This window comes from Abramis brama (assembly GCF_963993115.1).
Source record: "Abramis brama genome assembly, chromosome: 23".
Lineage (NCBI taxonomy): Eukaryota > Metazoa > Chordata > Actinopteri > Cypriniformes > Leuciscidae > Abramis > Abramis brama.
Window position 1 is genome coordinate 18,192,536 of NC_139985.1, and position 15,388 is coordinate 18,207,923.

At 35.9% G+C, this 15,388-nt stretch overlaps 1 protein-coding gene across 2 annotated transcripts in view; it reads left to right on the top strand.

The window, feature by feature from the left end:
- jupa (junction plakoglobin a) overlaps positions 1-15,388 on the top strand; it is a 30,349-nt gene that overhangs the window by 9,428 nt on the left and 5,533 nt on the right. For both annotated transcript variants that reach the window (XM_084100447.1, XM_084100448.1), the window contains exons 2-10: positions 6,692-6,748; positions 10,265-10,432; positions 10,628-10,881; positions 11,036-11,274; positions 12,070-12,271; positions 12,530-12,674; positions 13,270-13,373; positions 14,023-14,361; positions 14,971-15,123. In XM_084100447.1, coding sequence (XP_083956573.1) covers positions 6,736-6,748; positions 10,265-10,432; positions 10,628-10,881; positions 11,036-11,274; positions 12,070-12,271; positions 12,530-12,674; positions 13,270-13,373; positions 14,023-14,361; positions 14,971-15,123 — 1,617 coding nt within the window. In that variant the 5' untranslated portion in view covers positions 6,692-6,735. The remainder of the gene's footprint in view (positions 1-6,691; positions 6,749-10,264; positions 10,433-10,627; positions 10,882-11,035; positions 11,275-12,069; positions 12,272-12,529; positions 12,675-13,269; positions 13,374-14,022; positions 14,362-14,970; positions 15,124-15,388) is intronic.

Consider the following 15,388-nt stretch of genomic DNA (forward strand, 5'->3'; position numbering starts at 1 on the left):
ATTGGACAAAAACATTTTGATTTCAAAGTCTTTTTCATAGTAGATACCTTATGATAGTCTACTCTAATAGCTATTTAGTATTCTGGGGGTAGGCAGCGGTAGTCAGAAATGTACATTATAATTTGCTGTGTTCATTTGACCTCCTATGATAACTGTATAATTGGATGTGGTGGTTGATGGATCTACATGTTGAGAGGCCTGTGTGTGCATTTCTTCTGGGGTTAAAGAAACCCGCGGGCCCGAGCCAGTGCAGACCACCTGCTCGCCCACTTGCTATCTCCAGCGGAAGCAAGCTGAGCGTCTGGGGAGATCTCAGACACAGCAAGCTTTCAGCAGTATGGGCTCAGCTGGTGACTACCAGGTCACAAAGTAATTAATAGTGTGTGTGTGTGTGTGTGTATGTGTGTGTGTGTTCTACTGTGTGTGGGTGGCTTTGGATTTCATACTACTGAATTAAAGCTATGAGGCATAGCAGCTCTGGAGACCGACTCTGAATCCAAAATGGCTGCTTTTGGGCAGTAATTCAGATGTAAATATGGTGATGGCCCATTATGGTCACTGTAAAAATAAAGACTGGCCACAGCCTGAGTATACTGTGATTTTATGATGATGATGAACGTTATATTCGTAGAAGATGTAAAAAATAAGGAAAACTTTTTCATATTCCAAAAAGTACACAAAAATAAAACCTGATTGTTATCAATCAGGAACATAACTGTTAGAAAGTTATTTGTATTCATGTTGGTTTCATATGATTTTGGCACTTGTACACCATTTTTAAGAAAAGTTTTTATTTAATGACTCTAAAATTGTCATGTGGTGTAACCATCAAGTAAAAAGTAATGTTTTCTTTACCCCTTAATATCATGAATTATTAATAAATAAATATCATTACGTTTTTGAGGAGTCGCTCTACATTTGGTTCTTATTGACCTGTAGTCTTTTCTATGATGTCATTTCCAGATTTTTTTTCTGCATTTTGGTTCATGAATTTTGTTATTTTGATTTGGTGGATAAAACCTCTTCAAATGTTAATAAGCAGTGAAGCAATTTTGTAATAATAATATAAGTTTGTCAAACTACTTGGTAAAATTTCATTTCAAGAATTTCATTATTTTGTAACAAGATGTTTTTCTTCATGTTTATATTAGGACAGTTATATCACCCTGACATTTTTGACTTGCTAAAAAATATCAAAATGAATAATAATAATAATAATAATAAACCTACAAAGAGGAGTATTTCACATGAGAAAAATATATAATTAAAATAAAAGGTAAAAGTAATATGCATAAAATGTAAGTATTTTAATTATATAAATATGTACATTCATTTGAATTCAGATATTTAAAGACATGCTTATCTCTCTGTGTATTCAAATCATTGCATGTTTGAATTGGATTTGTGGATACTTGTGAATCAATTAATAGATAGGACAAATAAATCTTCAAAAATCATGAGAGGTGTTTAAAGAGGTTGACTCAGAGTCTTATCAGTGGCACTCCCTGTCTGTCCTCGGGGCAGGGCAGTGAGAAAGAGATTATGGTGACTGGCTGCACTGTCAGTACTCAGTATTGTTGTGTGAATGAGCAACATCAGCACATCTGATTCTGACATTCTTTAGCCGTCAGGTCATGTGAGAGCGAGGCACAGGGAAATGTGAGGGATTGAGACAAACAAATAGTGATTTTGTGTACATAACCTAAAAAGAATACAGTAGAAAAAAAAGTTAATAAGTAACGTGTTTCAAAAATAAAAATTTAGCCATTTACTGTGATAGGGACCCGGATGGTCACAAGGAGAATCGCATCAAGATGTAAACACGGGAGTGATGTTGGCGTCCAAAAAGGTGTTTATTACAAGCAGATGTGCAAATAAATATAATCAAGAGCAGAAATAAAACAGATTATCAGTCTAAAAACAGGACTGACCAACATCAACTCGCCTCTTCAACCATTTAGGCCAGTTTTAGTGCACTCAACCATAATCCGTCATCCAAACCTCCTTTCCTCTATAGTGACGGCTTCCTTAAATACACACATTTTCCTGTTTATTTTTTTATTAACTCTTGCCTCACCATGATTAATTAATAAATAAATACACAAGATGATTTAGAACAATTAAACAAATCAAAAAATAAAATAAATTTATTTCAGAAGAAGCCAATGCAACAGACAGACTGGAATAGTTTACTGGCCAATTAAAATAAGAGAGTGGAATTAACTGTTGTATAACCTGATTATCAGTTACCAGTATTGGTCGATATTGTATATTTATTTGTGAATACTATTTTTCCACATGTTTACTTTAAGATAAATTTGTCATCATCTAATGCTTACTTTAAGGTGCAGTAAGCGATTTTGGACCAAGTCATTTGCTGAGAGCGCTGTTCATTCACTCCCCCCACCTACGTTTTTCTGGACGGTATTGAGAATCGAACCCACAACCTTCGGGTTACCAGTCTGACCACGACTGCCCACACAAATTGTGAATTTATATCACACAATTGTGAGTGAAAAAAAAGTCTGAATTGTGATTTAAAAAATCTGAATTGCATGATATTAACTTGTAATTGCAAGAAAAAAAGACCAAAAGACCTTTATAACTCACAATTTATATCACAATTGCGAGATAAAAAGTTGCAATTATCTTTTTTATTCCGTGGCGGAAACAAGCTTCCATACTATTTTATCCCATAATTTTAATATCACTGCTTTCATAGCTTCTGATATGATAGTCATTTTTAATGTTTCAAGGAGTGAGTTCAGTCCCACATAAAACTAAAATTAAGAGCACAGTTTTTTTTCTTTTTTGGATTTGTTTTAAATCTAATTTTGTAATTCATTTTAGAGCTGGTCGGTTTAGTTCACTGAATTTTATTGAATAAAAAAATGCTTTTAGAGTGTTCATTATGGTCAGTGTTGTGCACTACTATTGTGTGTAGGCATGGTTTTGTAAATATGTGCTAGTACATGACAGAAAGTCATTGACAGGGTGTGAATAAGAGAAAGTGGGTGGGAGAGGTAGCACACCATGGATTGGTGTGGAATGTCACACCGGGATTAGAGTTTTTGGGAATCAGCTCTGGGATGTGTCATATCCACAGCTCATTCTGACTCAAACACATTTCAGACACTGCGAAATCGACCAAGGCACTGTGTCCGTTAAGGGATAGGTAGGTGGAGCAGGTCAGGTGGGGGTGGGTGATCATTCTGAAGGGCGTGTGATTTGTAGCTCGGTTTTCTCAGTGTGAAATTGAATGTACAGTAATAAACCTTTACTCATTAACTAATCATCATCCCAACTGCGTGTGAAGTCTAAAGTAGAGACAACAGTACATGCCTCATATGAGCTCAGAAACAGCAGTGAATCAATGGTTCATGAATCATTCCCCCTCAGAAGATAGCACACTAGATGTAGATAATATTGTGGGTGGCTGCTTACTACCTCAAGTCAAAAGAGAACTCTAGATATGCCTCAGGTTGTTCCTTTTGTATAAATCTGAAGGATTTTTTTATTTATTTTTGGGTGTGTAACTGTAGTTGTGTGATTGACCTCACCCTTTAAAACAGACCTTGTATCTGCATGCAAGTATGCACTAGTAAGACTTACTAACTGTAATCGTTTGGTCCATGACCAAAATCAGAAAGGTGTAGAGCTTATTTTAAACTAATCTGTCATAATCTGCTGTTTTATAGCTTCTTCCTTTTTTCTTTTTTTGGAAATTACAGTAAGTTGTATGGACATACCAAAGTGGGTGTGTAAATGTGATTCTTGAGAAGAAAGCACCCACGCCCAGTTTTCACACAGGCAATTGCTATCGTTCACCTGCAGGCCCGGCAGTAGTTGCTGCTTGTTGTGTTTTACGTGTTTTGACAAGTATTTAACTTGGCTACACCCAGCTAGGTGTGTACTGACGCCATTGCCATAGCAAAGGGAGTTACCACTCACTGGACCTTTATATGCAAAACCGCTTTACAATTATGACTCTGAACGAAAACTAGTCGAATAAATACATTCTAAACTCTAAAGAACCATTTCAGTGTAGTGTAGTAACACACAAAGGACTATTTATGTCTGCCTGAGGCACATTTTGGCATGAGTAAATGCTCACAGCAGTTGCAAACCAACAAACATCTGCTTAGCAGTGTTGTTTGTGCTGTTTAGAGAAAAAGTTTGGCAAAAACTCTTTAGGGGCACCACAGACTGGCACTTGCAGTCTTCAAGTGTGGACATGCAAGGCATCTAAAATATGTGTTCAATCTGTTCTCACGATGTTATGTTGAGTACGGCACATGTACACGAAACAGGCTTGTTGATCATGTGATATTTTTACAGAGTGAGTCTACAATACTATCTTACTATCTTTCATTTCATTGCTTTTTGGTTGTAGGGCTTCTGAAGCCAGGCGTTCCTGCTGTTTGGGGAATGTCAACCCTCTGATTAGTGCATTTTGAAAAGTTTATTGGATTGAATCCATCAAACCACTTCACTGTGCATTTGGTGCTTGGTTAATACATAGTAATGGTTTATTCAGAATTCATCTGTTGTAGTATCATTAATGTGATTTGTAAGAATTGCGATTTTAAGTAATTTGATTTGATATTGCGAATTTTCTTTTTTTTTTTTTTTTATCATTCCACTTTTCCCCATGGTCTAGAGTTAAAAAAGCACTTCTACATTATGGTGCAGGTCATATATCCGTAGATGTCTCAATGTCCGCCATTTTTCACATTGTTATGTCCACTAGTAAGCGGTATTATGTCATGTAATGTAACCTTAATAAATAAGGTTGTGACACCGGCCTAACTCCTGTAAATTTCAAATATTTTTAAAGGCATGTATATTGTCAATAATCAAATAAGAAACAAATTATGAGCAATAGCACAAATACAAAAGAGCGAACATGGAAATAAAACAAACACTGCTTTTCATGTTAAGGTAAGTCCAACAGTAATTTTCAGGTAGAGAAAATTAATAATCAAATATAAAATAGCACTCCATAGTCTTCACTGTATAAATTAAATATAGATTAATCCTTATTAAAAGTTACAAGTTATTTAGTTAAGAGCAGTGAGTGATCTTTTTTTTTGTCCTTTGTTGTTTGATTAATATTAAAACAAAAGCAGCAGGTTTATTAGGATGCTGTCACTGCACAGATCTAATGTACTGATACACATGCTTTTTATTTCTCAATTGTTAATATTTAGACTGTTTACTAGGATGCTTGCAGAGACCAGAATTTTTTTACGTGATTTTGTATCAATATGTCCGTTCAAGCGCAAGAAGGCGTGAAATAGAGCTCAATTCAGCATTCGCACGCTGTCTGAGAAGCGGCTTTCTGGGTGCGCGCTTCGGATGTGTGAGCACACACAACTTCTCTCACTTTTGAACTGAGCTCTCTTCCACGTCTTCTTGCGTTTGAATATTTAAATTGGCAAGGCTTAAAAACATGATCAGATCAGGCCATCGGGCAGTCCTTATTGTCTAGCTCTGCTGAAATAAAAGATTTAACTTTCCTAATCTATCTGTTTTATTGCTAATAATTTATGTGGGATTAACAGATTTGTAAAATAATTGGTAGTTCTTTTCATTTGATCTGTCAGTGTTTTCATCTGTCTTCTCTGGGTATATTTACACTTCATAACTATCCATTCCAGTCACAAAAAAAAAGTGTAAATGTCTTTGAAGATGCAATTTGAGACGGATGGCAATCCAATCAGTCAGACTACCTCATAAATTGTTGGTTTGAGGTGCATACAAGATGTGACTTGAAGTGGAAAGTTTTTTTTACTTCTTCTAAACAGATATTTGCATACAATACAGGCGTAGTAGATCAGATTATTTCTTTCTGTTTTATGGAGACACATTTATGTGACCAAGTGTAAATGGAATGTTTAGGCCTATACTCAATTGGATAGCAATCAGATCAATAAAAATGCATGAAGTCTAAATATGTTGTCTGATAAATGCTCTTCTTCTCAGGAGTTCAAAGGTTTTGGTTAGACACAGTCAGAATGTGCTGTAATAGAGAGGAAGAGAAATTGAGGATGTACTGTAGAGTACCTGAAGGAGAGAAATAATTGATAATGTATGAGGAGGAGTTTAAATAAAGCCAGGAGGGAGACAGTAAAATGGCTGTACACGGTGCAGATAAAACTGAAAGGAAAAAGTTATGGCAGGCAAATCCATTTCGTCTGTTCCTGCTTATTTTTAGAACAAGGTTTTATTGTTGCCTTGTTTTAAGTTATAAATGGATTTTAAGAAATAATACTGTTCCCATATTGTGCTTTTACCTGAAATGGATGTAGTTGTGTGTTTAAATGAGAGTTGGAGAAAGGGGGAGGGCTTTGGTGTGTAAATGTCGAAACACGCAGAGCCGGTTTTGTGAGGTTGTTGTGCTTGCAGTCAAGCATTAGCTCACACGCCTTGTTTGAGAAGCCAAGGGTCAAAATCTACCGCTGGCATTCCCACATCACTACCACCCCCCTCCCTCCCTGCTTCTCCCCTTCTCCCATGATCCTCTGCACCAGTTTCGATTGTTTGTGTTTGTTTGAACTTCTGTTTCTAATGGTGTTTTGTCCTGCTGATCAAGAACAGATTGCAGGATGACTTAATTACATTTTTAATGAACTTCAGCTGCTTTTTTAAAAATATTTGTTTAATCCGTGATTGTTTTTTTGTTTTACAGGTTTTATACTTTTGGGCTGTTTGGTTTGAGTCCGGGAGGCCAAAATGGAAATGCATGGTAAGTACATGTAATTATTACAATATTAAAACTCCACGTAATCCATTTATTATTTTAAATTATGACTGATAACATGACTGGGGTTTAAAGACACTTAATATTCAGTAATATTATCGATTTGTCTGCAGACTTAGCACTCACACTATTGGATGAAAATGAAACTTTTGCAACAATGACAATATTGAACTGACTTCAGCTGAATAATGACACTATTGTCTTCTGTAGAGCTGCTTTAGCAGAATTTAAATTTGTCTCATATTTGATGATGTTTGTTGCATTAATTATTATTTTCCTGTTTATTACGGTGAAGCTGCTTTGAAACAATCTACATTATATAAAGCGCTATAGAAAGAAAGGTGACTTGACTTGATAACCACTAAATGGCCAGTATTAAAATCTACTTTTATTTACTATTTTATGTTAATAAAAGATAAATAAATAAATAAATAAAAGCTTAAAGGTAGGGTAGGCAATTTTCATAGCAGCTAGAAATAGCAAGATAGCTTTGAAAGCTGAGTGTGTTATTGTGCTGGTAACTTGGCATGTTTAGGACTGTCGTGGACAGCTGACTCCATTTGAAATGGCATTTAGATGCTTTTACACAGACATAAATAACGATGAATATTGATATTTGAAATGATTTAAAACATGAAAAGATACTTTAAATGTGAAATTAAAACCGCCAGTAGGTGGCAGCAATTCATTGTTAATGAGTGAGTCATTGCGATTCAACTGATTCCTTCAAAAAGCTGATTCATAATTCAGTAAGGAAATACCTCATGTGTTTATCAGAGACGCAAATACAGCGCTGTGGCTTATTTTTCAATTATTTTCGTTGGCGAAATAGTTAAAACAGGCCATATGGTGTCTAAAAGTCGCTTAATATTAACTTTGTTTATTAAACTTTTCATTTATCAATTTATGAAATCACATTTATTATCATGTTAATATCTGGAGAAAAACTGCACTCTTTGTGTGATATTAGATTAGATTAACTATATTAAATGATATAGACTGACTATATCACACAGTGAAAGCGTGAAAATCTAAATGCGCACCCGCACTTGTCTAATCTACAAGACTACATAGAGTGTATGCATACACTCTATGGGTGTGTGTGAGGGAACGGTTTTAAACAATCTAGGTAAACGCACAGACTGTATAAAACAAGGTTATAATCGCCAACATAGTGAGGCGGACTACATCGGTGACAAAAGTACATTGGTTATCATAAAAAAAATTGTCATGATTTATTAATGACGCAGCATAATCTGTATTAAAGAGAAAAGAATTACTTCATCCGAGGTTTAAAGTGAATAAAATAGCCTTGACTTACTGGAGTTTCACAACTGAAAAACCTTGTTCTCTCCCACTGGACTTTTTGTGTGGTGAGGTAAAAGGGGAGCAGGCAGTGGACCAAAGCACTGTGAGGCAAGGGAGGGGGGCTCAAAATGTTAAAACGTTTTTTTTGTTGTTGTCCCGTTTGCATTTGTATTGTTTTACTACTTAAACAATTATTTTAAGTATATATCATTATATTATTTACAATACACATATTTTAATTATATTTTTAGGAGGGGACAACCCTCAGATAGGGGGGTCCTGACCCCGCCGACCCCCCCCCCCCCGCGATTTCCGCATATGCACCTGACTGCTGCAGATTCATTTCGCCGTTGATAGTGTTGCCGTTGAAATGCATAAATTTGAGTCACGAACAGCTCCGAGTATAACGTCACGGGTTTCCATCTCTTCAAAATTACAGTAGTCATGGCGTGAACGCAGCATAAGCTCATTGTTTGGGTTCTGGAAGAACTGTAAAAGCTGCTGTTTCGGTTGTGGTACTCGGTGACTGACGTCTGTCTAACTCTGCATAGCATAAAACGTGCTGATGACGTGTGATGTCTGCATGAGCAGGTGCGCGCGCGGAGGTATGAAAATACATACGTTGACAGGCAGGGAGGACATCGTATGCATCGGACCGAATGCAATGATTGGATGAGCATTTTATGCTCTTACACCTTCCACAGACGATATATACAGTGCAATGCATAAGTGAATACACCCATGCTAAAGTTGACTAAAAAGAGGAATAAAAAATCATATTTTGGAAATTGAACGTAATGCCTTAATTTAAAAAATTAGGAAAAATCCAACCTTTAAGGACACCAATTTTCTTTGTGAATGAATAATGTATCGTAAATAAATAAATGTTCTTCCTTAAAATACATGGTGCATAAGTGAGTATACCCCTATGTTAAATTCCCATAGAGGCAGGCAGATTTTTATTTTTAAGTATTTAAAAAAAAAAAAATTTAGGATACTATGCATCCTGATAAAGTTCCCTTGGCCTTTGGAATTAAAATAGCCCCACATCATCACATAGCCTTCACCATACTTAGAGATTGGCATGGGGTACTTTCCATAAGATCATCTCTCAATGCAAATCAAACTAGCTTTTAGGCTAACTGAAATAAAACCATGCCAATCTCTAGGTATGGTGAAGGCTATGTGATGATGTGGGGCTATTTTAATTCCAAAGGCCAAGGGAACTTTATCAGGATGCATAGTATCCTAAAAAAAATTAAAAAAAATACTTAAAAATAAAAATCTGCCTGCCTCTATGGGAATTTAACATAGGGGTGTACTCACTTATGCACCATGTATTTTAAGGAAGAACATTTATTTATTTACGATACATTATTCATTCACAAAGAAAATTGGTGTCCTTAAAGGTTGGATTTTTCCTAATTTTTTAAATTAAGGCATTACGTTCAATTTCCAAAATATGATTTTTTATTCCTCTTTTTAGTCAACTTTAGCATGGGTGTATTCACTTATGCATAGCACTGTACATATAAATACATTTAGACCACTTAACTTAGTGATTGCTATAAGTATGTGAAGAGACTTTCAACCAACAAAGCATTTTTCTGGAACAAATCTCCTCCCCTGCCTTTAAATAAATTGTTTTAAATGCTACAAGTGAATTTAGGCATCACAACATTATAATGTACAGTATAAAAATATACATTCATTTTGAGATTTGAAGCATACATTTAACTGATTGTAACACAGTTCAGATATTATGGGAAGAAGGAGGTGGGAACAGGCGAACATTTAAAGAATTTAATAACAAAACAAAATAAGTAATATGTAACCGCCCACTAGGGGGAGGAGCCCGCCAAAAGGAATTTCAATACAATTTCAATGGTAACGCAATGTCTGTCAATAGTTTTCACAGGATGAATACAGAGGGTGTATGTTTTTTGACTGATACCCAATTTATGATGATTAATAAAATATGTGATAGGAAAAAAGCTAATAAAAAAAAGTGCAGTTAAGGGGAGTTTTGTGCCTTGTAATCCACGTTTATTAGCTTTGAGGTCATCTATCCCCCTTTTTCCTGTGTTCCATGATGCTTTGCATGATTATTGGAGTAACTTCAGAGGGTGTTTTTTATGGTTTTGACGAAAGTAGATCAACTCAAATCATGTTGTGTGTGTGTGTGTGTATCAGTGGCAGAGGCCCCAGGCACGGTGAAGGTCACAGAGTGGCAGCAGACGTATTATGGGACAGATTCAGGCATCCAATCAGGAGCCACTACGGTTCGCTCAGATGAAGAAGGAACAGAGTACAGCAACAAGAAATTCACCTACACTACCACATTCACAGAGAACCCTGCAGGTGAAAAAATATCATATACTGCATGTCAAAATTATTTTATTATGCAGTAACTTTCACACATCAGTTTACCATTGCTTTTGCCAGGATCCACACAATGCAGATTTATTTGGGATTATTTCCCTCCAAAATAAGCATAGAAAATGCAAAAATAAGCCGTTTAGTTTATAATTCTTTCTGTATAACGCTCTTTTATAGAGGTGGAGTCTCAATTAAATATGACCCGTGCCCAGCGTGTGAGGGCGGCCATGTTTCCTGAGACGGTGTTGGAGGGATCGGCCATCCTTTCCACACAGATCAATTCGTCCCAGCAGACCAATGTTCAGAAGCTAGCCGAACCATCTCAGCAACTCAAAGCCGCCATCGTTCACCTCATCAACTACCAGGATGATGCTGAACTCGCTACACGCGCCATTCCAGAGCTCACCAAACTCCTCAACGATGACGACCAGGTACCTCGCTGCTTGTATTAAACATCTGATGATGTTATAACACTCACTCACTGCTCTCTATTTCTACGTCACAAAAACGTATACAAAAATCAAGTATGTTATTTATGTACTGTAGCTTCATGTCCTGACTGTTAACCCTCTCTCTTGCCTTCAGGTCGTGGTGAATAAGGCAGCCATGATCGTGAACCAGCTGACCCGCAAGGAGGCGTCCCGCCGGGCTCTGATGCAGTCCCCGCAGATGGTGGCCGCCGTAGTGAGAGCCATGCAGAACACGTCCGACATGGAGACGACTCGCGCCACGGCCAGCATCCTGCACAACCTCTCACACCACCGCGAGGGGCTGCTCGCCATCTTCAAATCAGGGGGCATTCCAGCTCTCGTGCGCATGCTGAGGTGAGAGAGACTGAAGTAAAGGACTTGTTTGCCTAAAAACCAACCCATGTGACTATTTATTTTGTAAAACACAAAATGAGACTTTTGGTAGAATGTCCAAGCCTCGGTTTTCCATACAATGAAAGTGCACAATGATTCGTACTTCAAAAAGTTAAAAAGTCTTTAAAAACATTTGTGTTCTATATTCTGTAATACCAAGATTGGTGTATTGATGTAGTTTATTCATGCATTTATTGTAGTTCATTGATGAATATGACAAACATAATGGTAAGTAAATGATAACAAAATGTTCATTTTTGGAATAAACGATTGAAAATTTGATTTTTAAAGCGTTCATGTGTTATAGTTGTATCACCCTAAAAACTAAAGCTATTCATTTAAACATTTATTACATTTATTGTTTGTTTATATGTTTTATTTACATTATTTGGAACGTAGATATTCCTAATTATGAGGAAATTACACCAGTATTTGATTTGAACTTCAAAAAGCTGCAGAAAGGCAGTTAAAAGTTCTAAAACAAATAGTTTTTGGTAAATTCTTTAATAAAACCATGCATTAATATTCTGCATAATATCTCCTTTTGTTTTTTTCATTGGTGAAATAAATATGGAGAGCTTAATTGAGAAGACATTAATGATGATATGTTAATTTTTGGGGTAAAAACTGTTCATTTAAAAAAAAAAAAAGAAAAAAAAAATGTTTTTTTTACATTAGTCGGAACGTGGATATCCCCAACTATTAGGAAATTAATCCAGCACTTGATTTGAACCATCCAACTCATTTCTTTTTCAGTTCTCCGATGGATTCTGTTCTTTTCTATGCCATCACCACCCTGCATAACCTGCTTCTGCACCAAGAGGGAGCCAAGATGGCGGTGCGTCTGGCTGACGGTCTGCAGAGGATGGTTCCCCTGCTGAAGAAAAGCAACCCCAAGTTCCTGGCCATCACCACAGACTGCCTACAGCTGCTGTCCTATGGCAACCAGGAGAGCAAGGTGTTTATGTTATGAGTGTTGATCAAAAAAACAAACAAAAAAAATTTATAAATATCCTACTGTATATAAATTATGTAATTTCTTTGTAAATATAGTTATGTGAATATATAGGTTTGAAAAAATATATATAAATTATAACTATTTATCTTACAAAATAATACAAATAAATGTATTAGTTGTTTCTTGAGTTCTTGTTCTTTAAGTTGAGTTTCTTTCAAATGTGATTGTTTGTCATATTAACGTCTGATTGTCTCACAGCTGATTATTCTTGCAAACGGTGGCCCTGAGGGTCTAGTGAACATCATGAGAACCTACAACTATGAGAAGCTGCTCTGGACCACTAGCCGTGTGCTCAAAGTGCTCTCTGTCTGCCCGAGTAACAAGCCTGCTATTGTAGATGCTGGTAAGTCAAACTGGAAAACTGAACCGCTCTTCCAAATATAGTAATTAGTGTTTTTAATCAATTGTGCTTGGTAAAGCAACCGTCACACTTACTGTTAATTGTACCAATCCACTATATGGACATGAATGATGGTTGAAATTGTGACTTTTTATCAAAATTGTGGTTGCCTGGCAGACAATTAAAAGCACTACTCACAAGTGTCATTTTAGTATCAAAAAGTAAATTATAAAAATAATAAATAATAAAAAGTAAAAACAAAAATGTAAATGAAAATATAAAAAGTATTAAAAAAAATATATATATACACTTAATCTTTTATTTAAAAAGAAAATAAAAAAAATTATATATATATATATATATATATATATATATATATATATATATATATATATATATATATATATATATATATATATATATATATATATATTTATTTATTTATTTTTTTTTATTTTTTTTTATTTTTTTTTTTATTAGCTTTTATATTGTTCAGTTTAATTTCAATTCAACTAGCTGAAATAAAATTAGTTTTTTTGTTCAATATTTTATTTCAGTTCATTTTATTATTTTAAATGAATCTAACATTTTCTGTCAGGTGGAATGCAAGCTCTTGGTAAGCATCTGACCGGCTCTAGTCAACGTCTGATGCAAAACTGCCTGTGGACCTTGAGAAACTTGTCAGACGCTGCAACCAAACAGGTCAATTTACGCATCTAACACCATCTTAACTACAGTATCTTACACACACAAACTGGTTTCCATAGAATAATTTTTAAACTGTAAACCCTTACACTAACCCAATTCCTAAACCTTTTACATAATAGCAAAAACATCACTTAGTATGATTTATAAGCTGTTTTCCTCATGGGGAACAAAAAAATTGTCCCCACAAAGACAAGGAATCTGGACATTGCTTTGTGAGGACATTTTGTGCCATGTTGGGTTTTCATGTTTTATGGGGACATGCCTATAGACATAATGAGTATTGTACTGTACAAACATACAGTTCTCGAAACTTCTAGGATCATGAAGTTATTGAATTTTGGTTAATTAATTGTGGTTAATTATTTTAATATAATGTATCGACTCTCCTAGTTTCTGTTAATTAAAAAATCTTTGTAAACTAGCATTTTCATAATTACAGCAGAAATAATGGAAATATGTATATATAGTCTATATGGTGGGGGCCTTTGAATATTGTGTTGGATAGTGGAGGGCCTTTGAGTCAAAAAGATTGAGAACCGCTGCTCTATACAAATTGTGCTCCAAATAAAATGGCAAAGCCTTGCTGCTTTAACTGAACTTGAAATTTTTCATTGGTGCCAATGCTCTCTGTCGACCCCTGCAGGACGGAATGGAAAATCTGCTCCAAGTGCTAGTTGGTCTGCTGTCATCTGATGACATCAACATGTTGACCTGCGCAACAGGCATCCTGTCCAACCTCACCTGCAACAACACACGCAACAAAACACAGGTGACCCAGAGTAACGGAGTGGAGGCACTGATTCACACCATCGTGAGGGCCGGTTCAAAACAGGACGTGATCGAGCCAGCTGTCTGTGCCCTTCGCCACCTCACCAGCCGGCACCCGGATGCTGAGATTGCACAGAATGCCGTACGAACCGATTACGGCATCCCCGCTATTGTCAAATTGCTCAATCAGCCCTACTACTGGCCAGTCGTTAAGGTAAGTGAGAGAAAAACAGAGAGAACTGTCAAATTAGCACGTCAGTGAGAAATCGATAGCTTTGCAATCTACCAAAAAAAAAAAAAAAAAAATTAAGATTTTTTTTTTTTTTTTTTCCTAAAAGTTTTCAGGAAAACATATTAATCAAATCAATTAAAGGTGCACTATTATATTTTTTTATTAATTTGTTTCATTTTACTATATAGTTGTTTTGTGCTATATACTGACACCTATTGGTGTGGATGAAGCATTAAACCAGTGCCACTGTAGAAATACCCCACTCACAGGAGCTTGATTCATTCATTCCACAATTGAAAGTGTCCAAAATAGGCAGGTTAAATTAAATGAAGTAAAATTGACATGATGTGAGGGGGCCGTATGTAGAGTAAAATGGCTTTTAATAAGCCACAGAATGTAAAAGCATTTATTTTATTTAGTTTATTAATTGTGTGACAGGGTTGTTGCTTAAATTCACAGGCCCTGGTACAATATTTTATGGGTGTCTCCCTCTCTATGAGTAGTTTATACCATAGAGGGCCTTATTGGGTCTCCTGTTGTGCAGTATATAACCATATCTTGCTGCTGACCTCACGTTTGTTTTCATCACAGGCTGTGGTTGGTCTGATCCGTAACCTGGCACTTTGTCCAGCCAATCAGGCTCCTTTGAGAGACGCTGAAGCCATTCCCAAACTGGTCAATTTGCTTTCAAAAGCCCATCAGGATGCACAGAAACACGGTTCATCTGCTCAACAACAATACCAGGTATGCATTCCTCACCTGTCGCTGAAACATGGACACATATTTAGGGTGGGGAACCAAGTGTTTAACCATAAAATGAATGACTCTTATGTGAAACATGTATCACAACCAGAGGAATCCAATTCCCAAACGAATTGCTCAGTGCTTTTAAGTGTATCAAAAACATGTAACCCAACTAGTACATATCAATTTCCAATAATAAGCTACTTCTTTTTTTGGTGAATAAAAAACCATGTAGTTCAACTAGTGTATTCCAATGATTCTAATT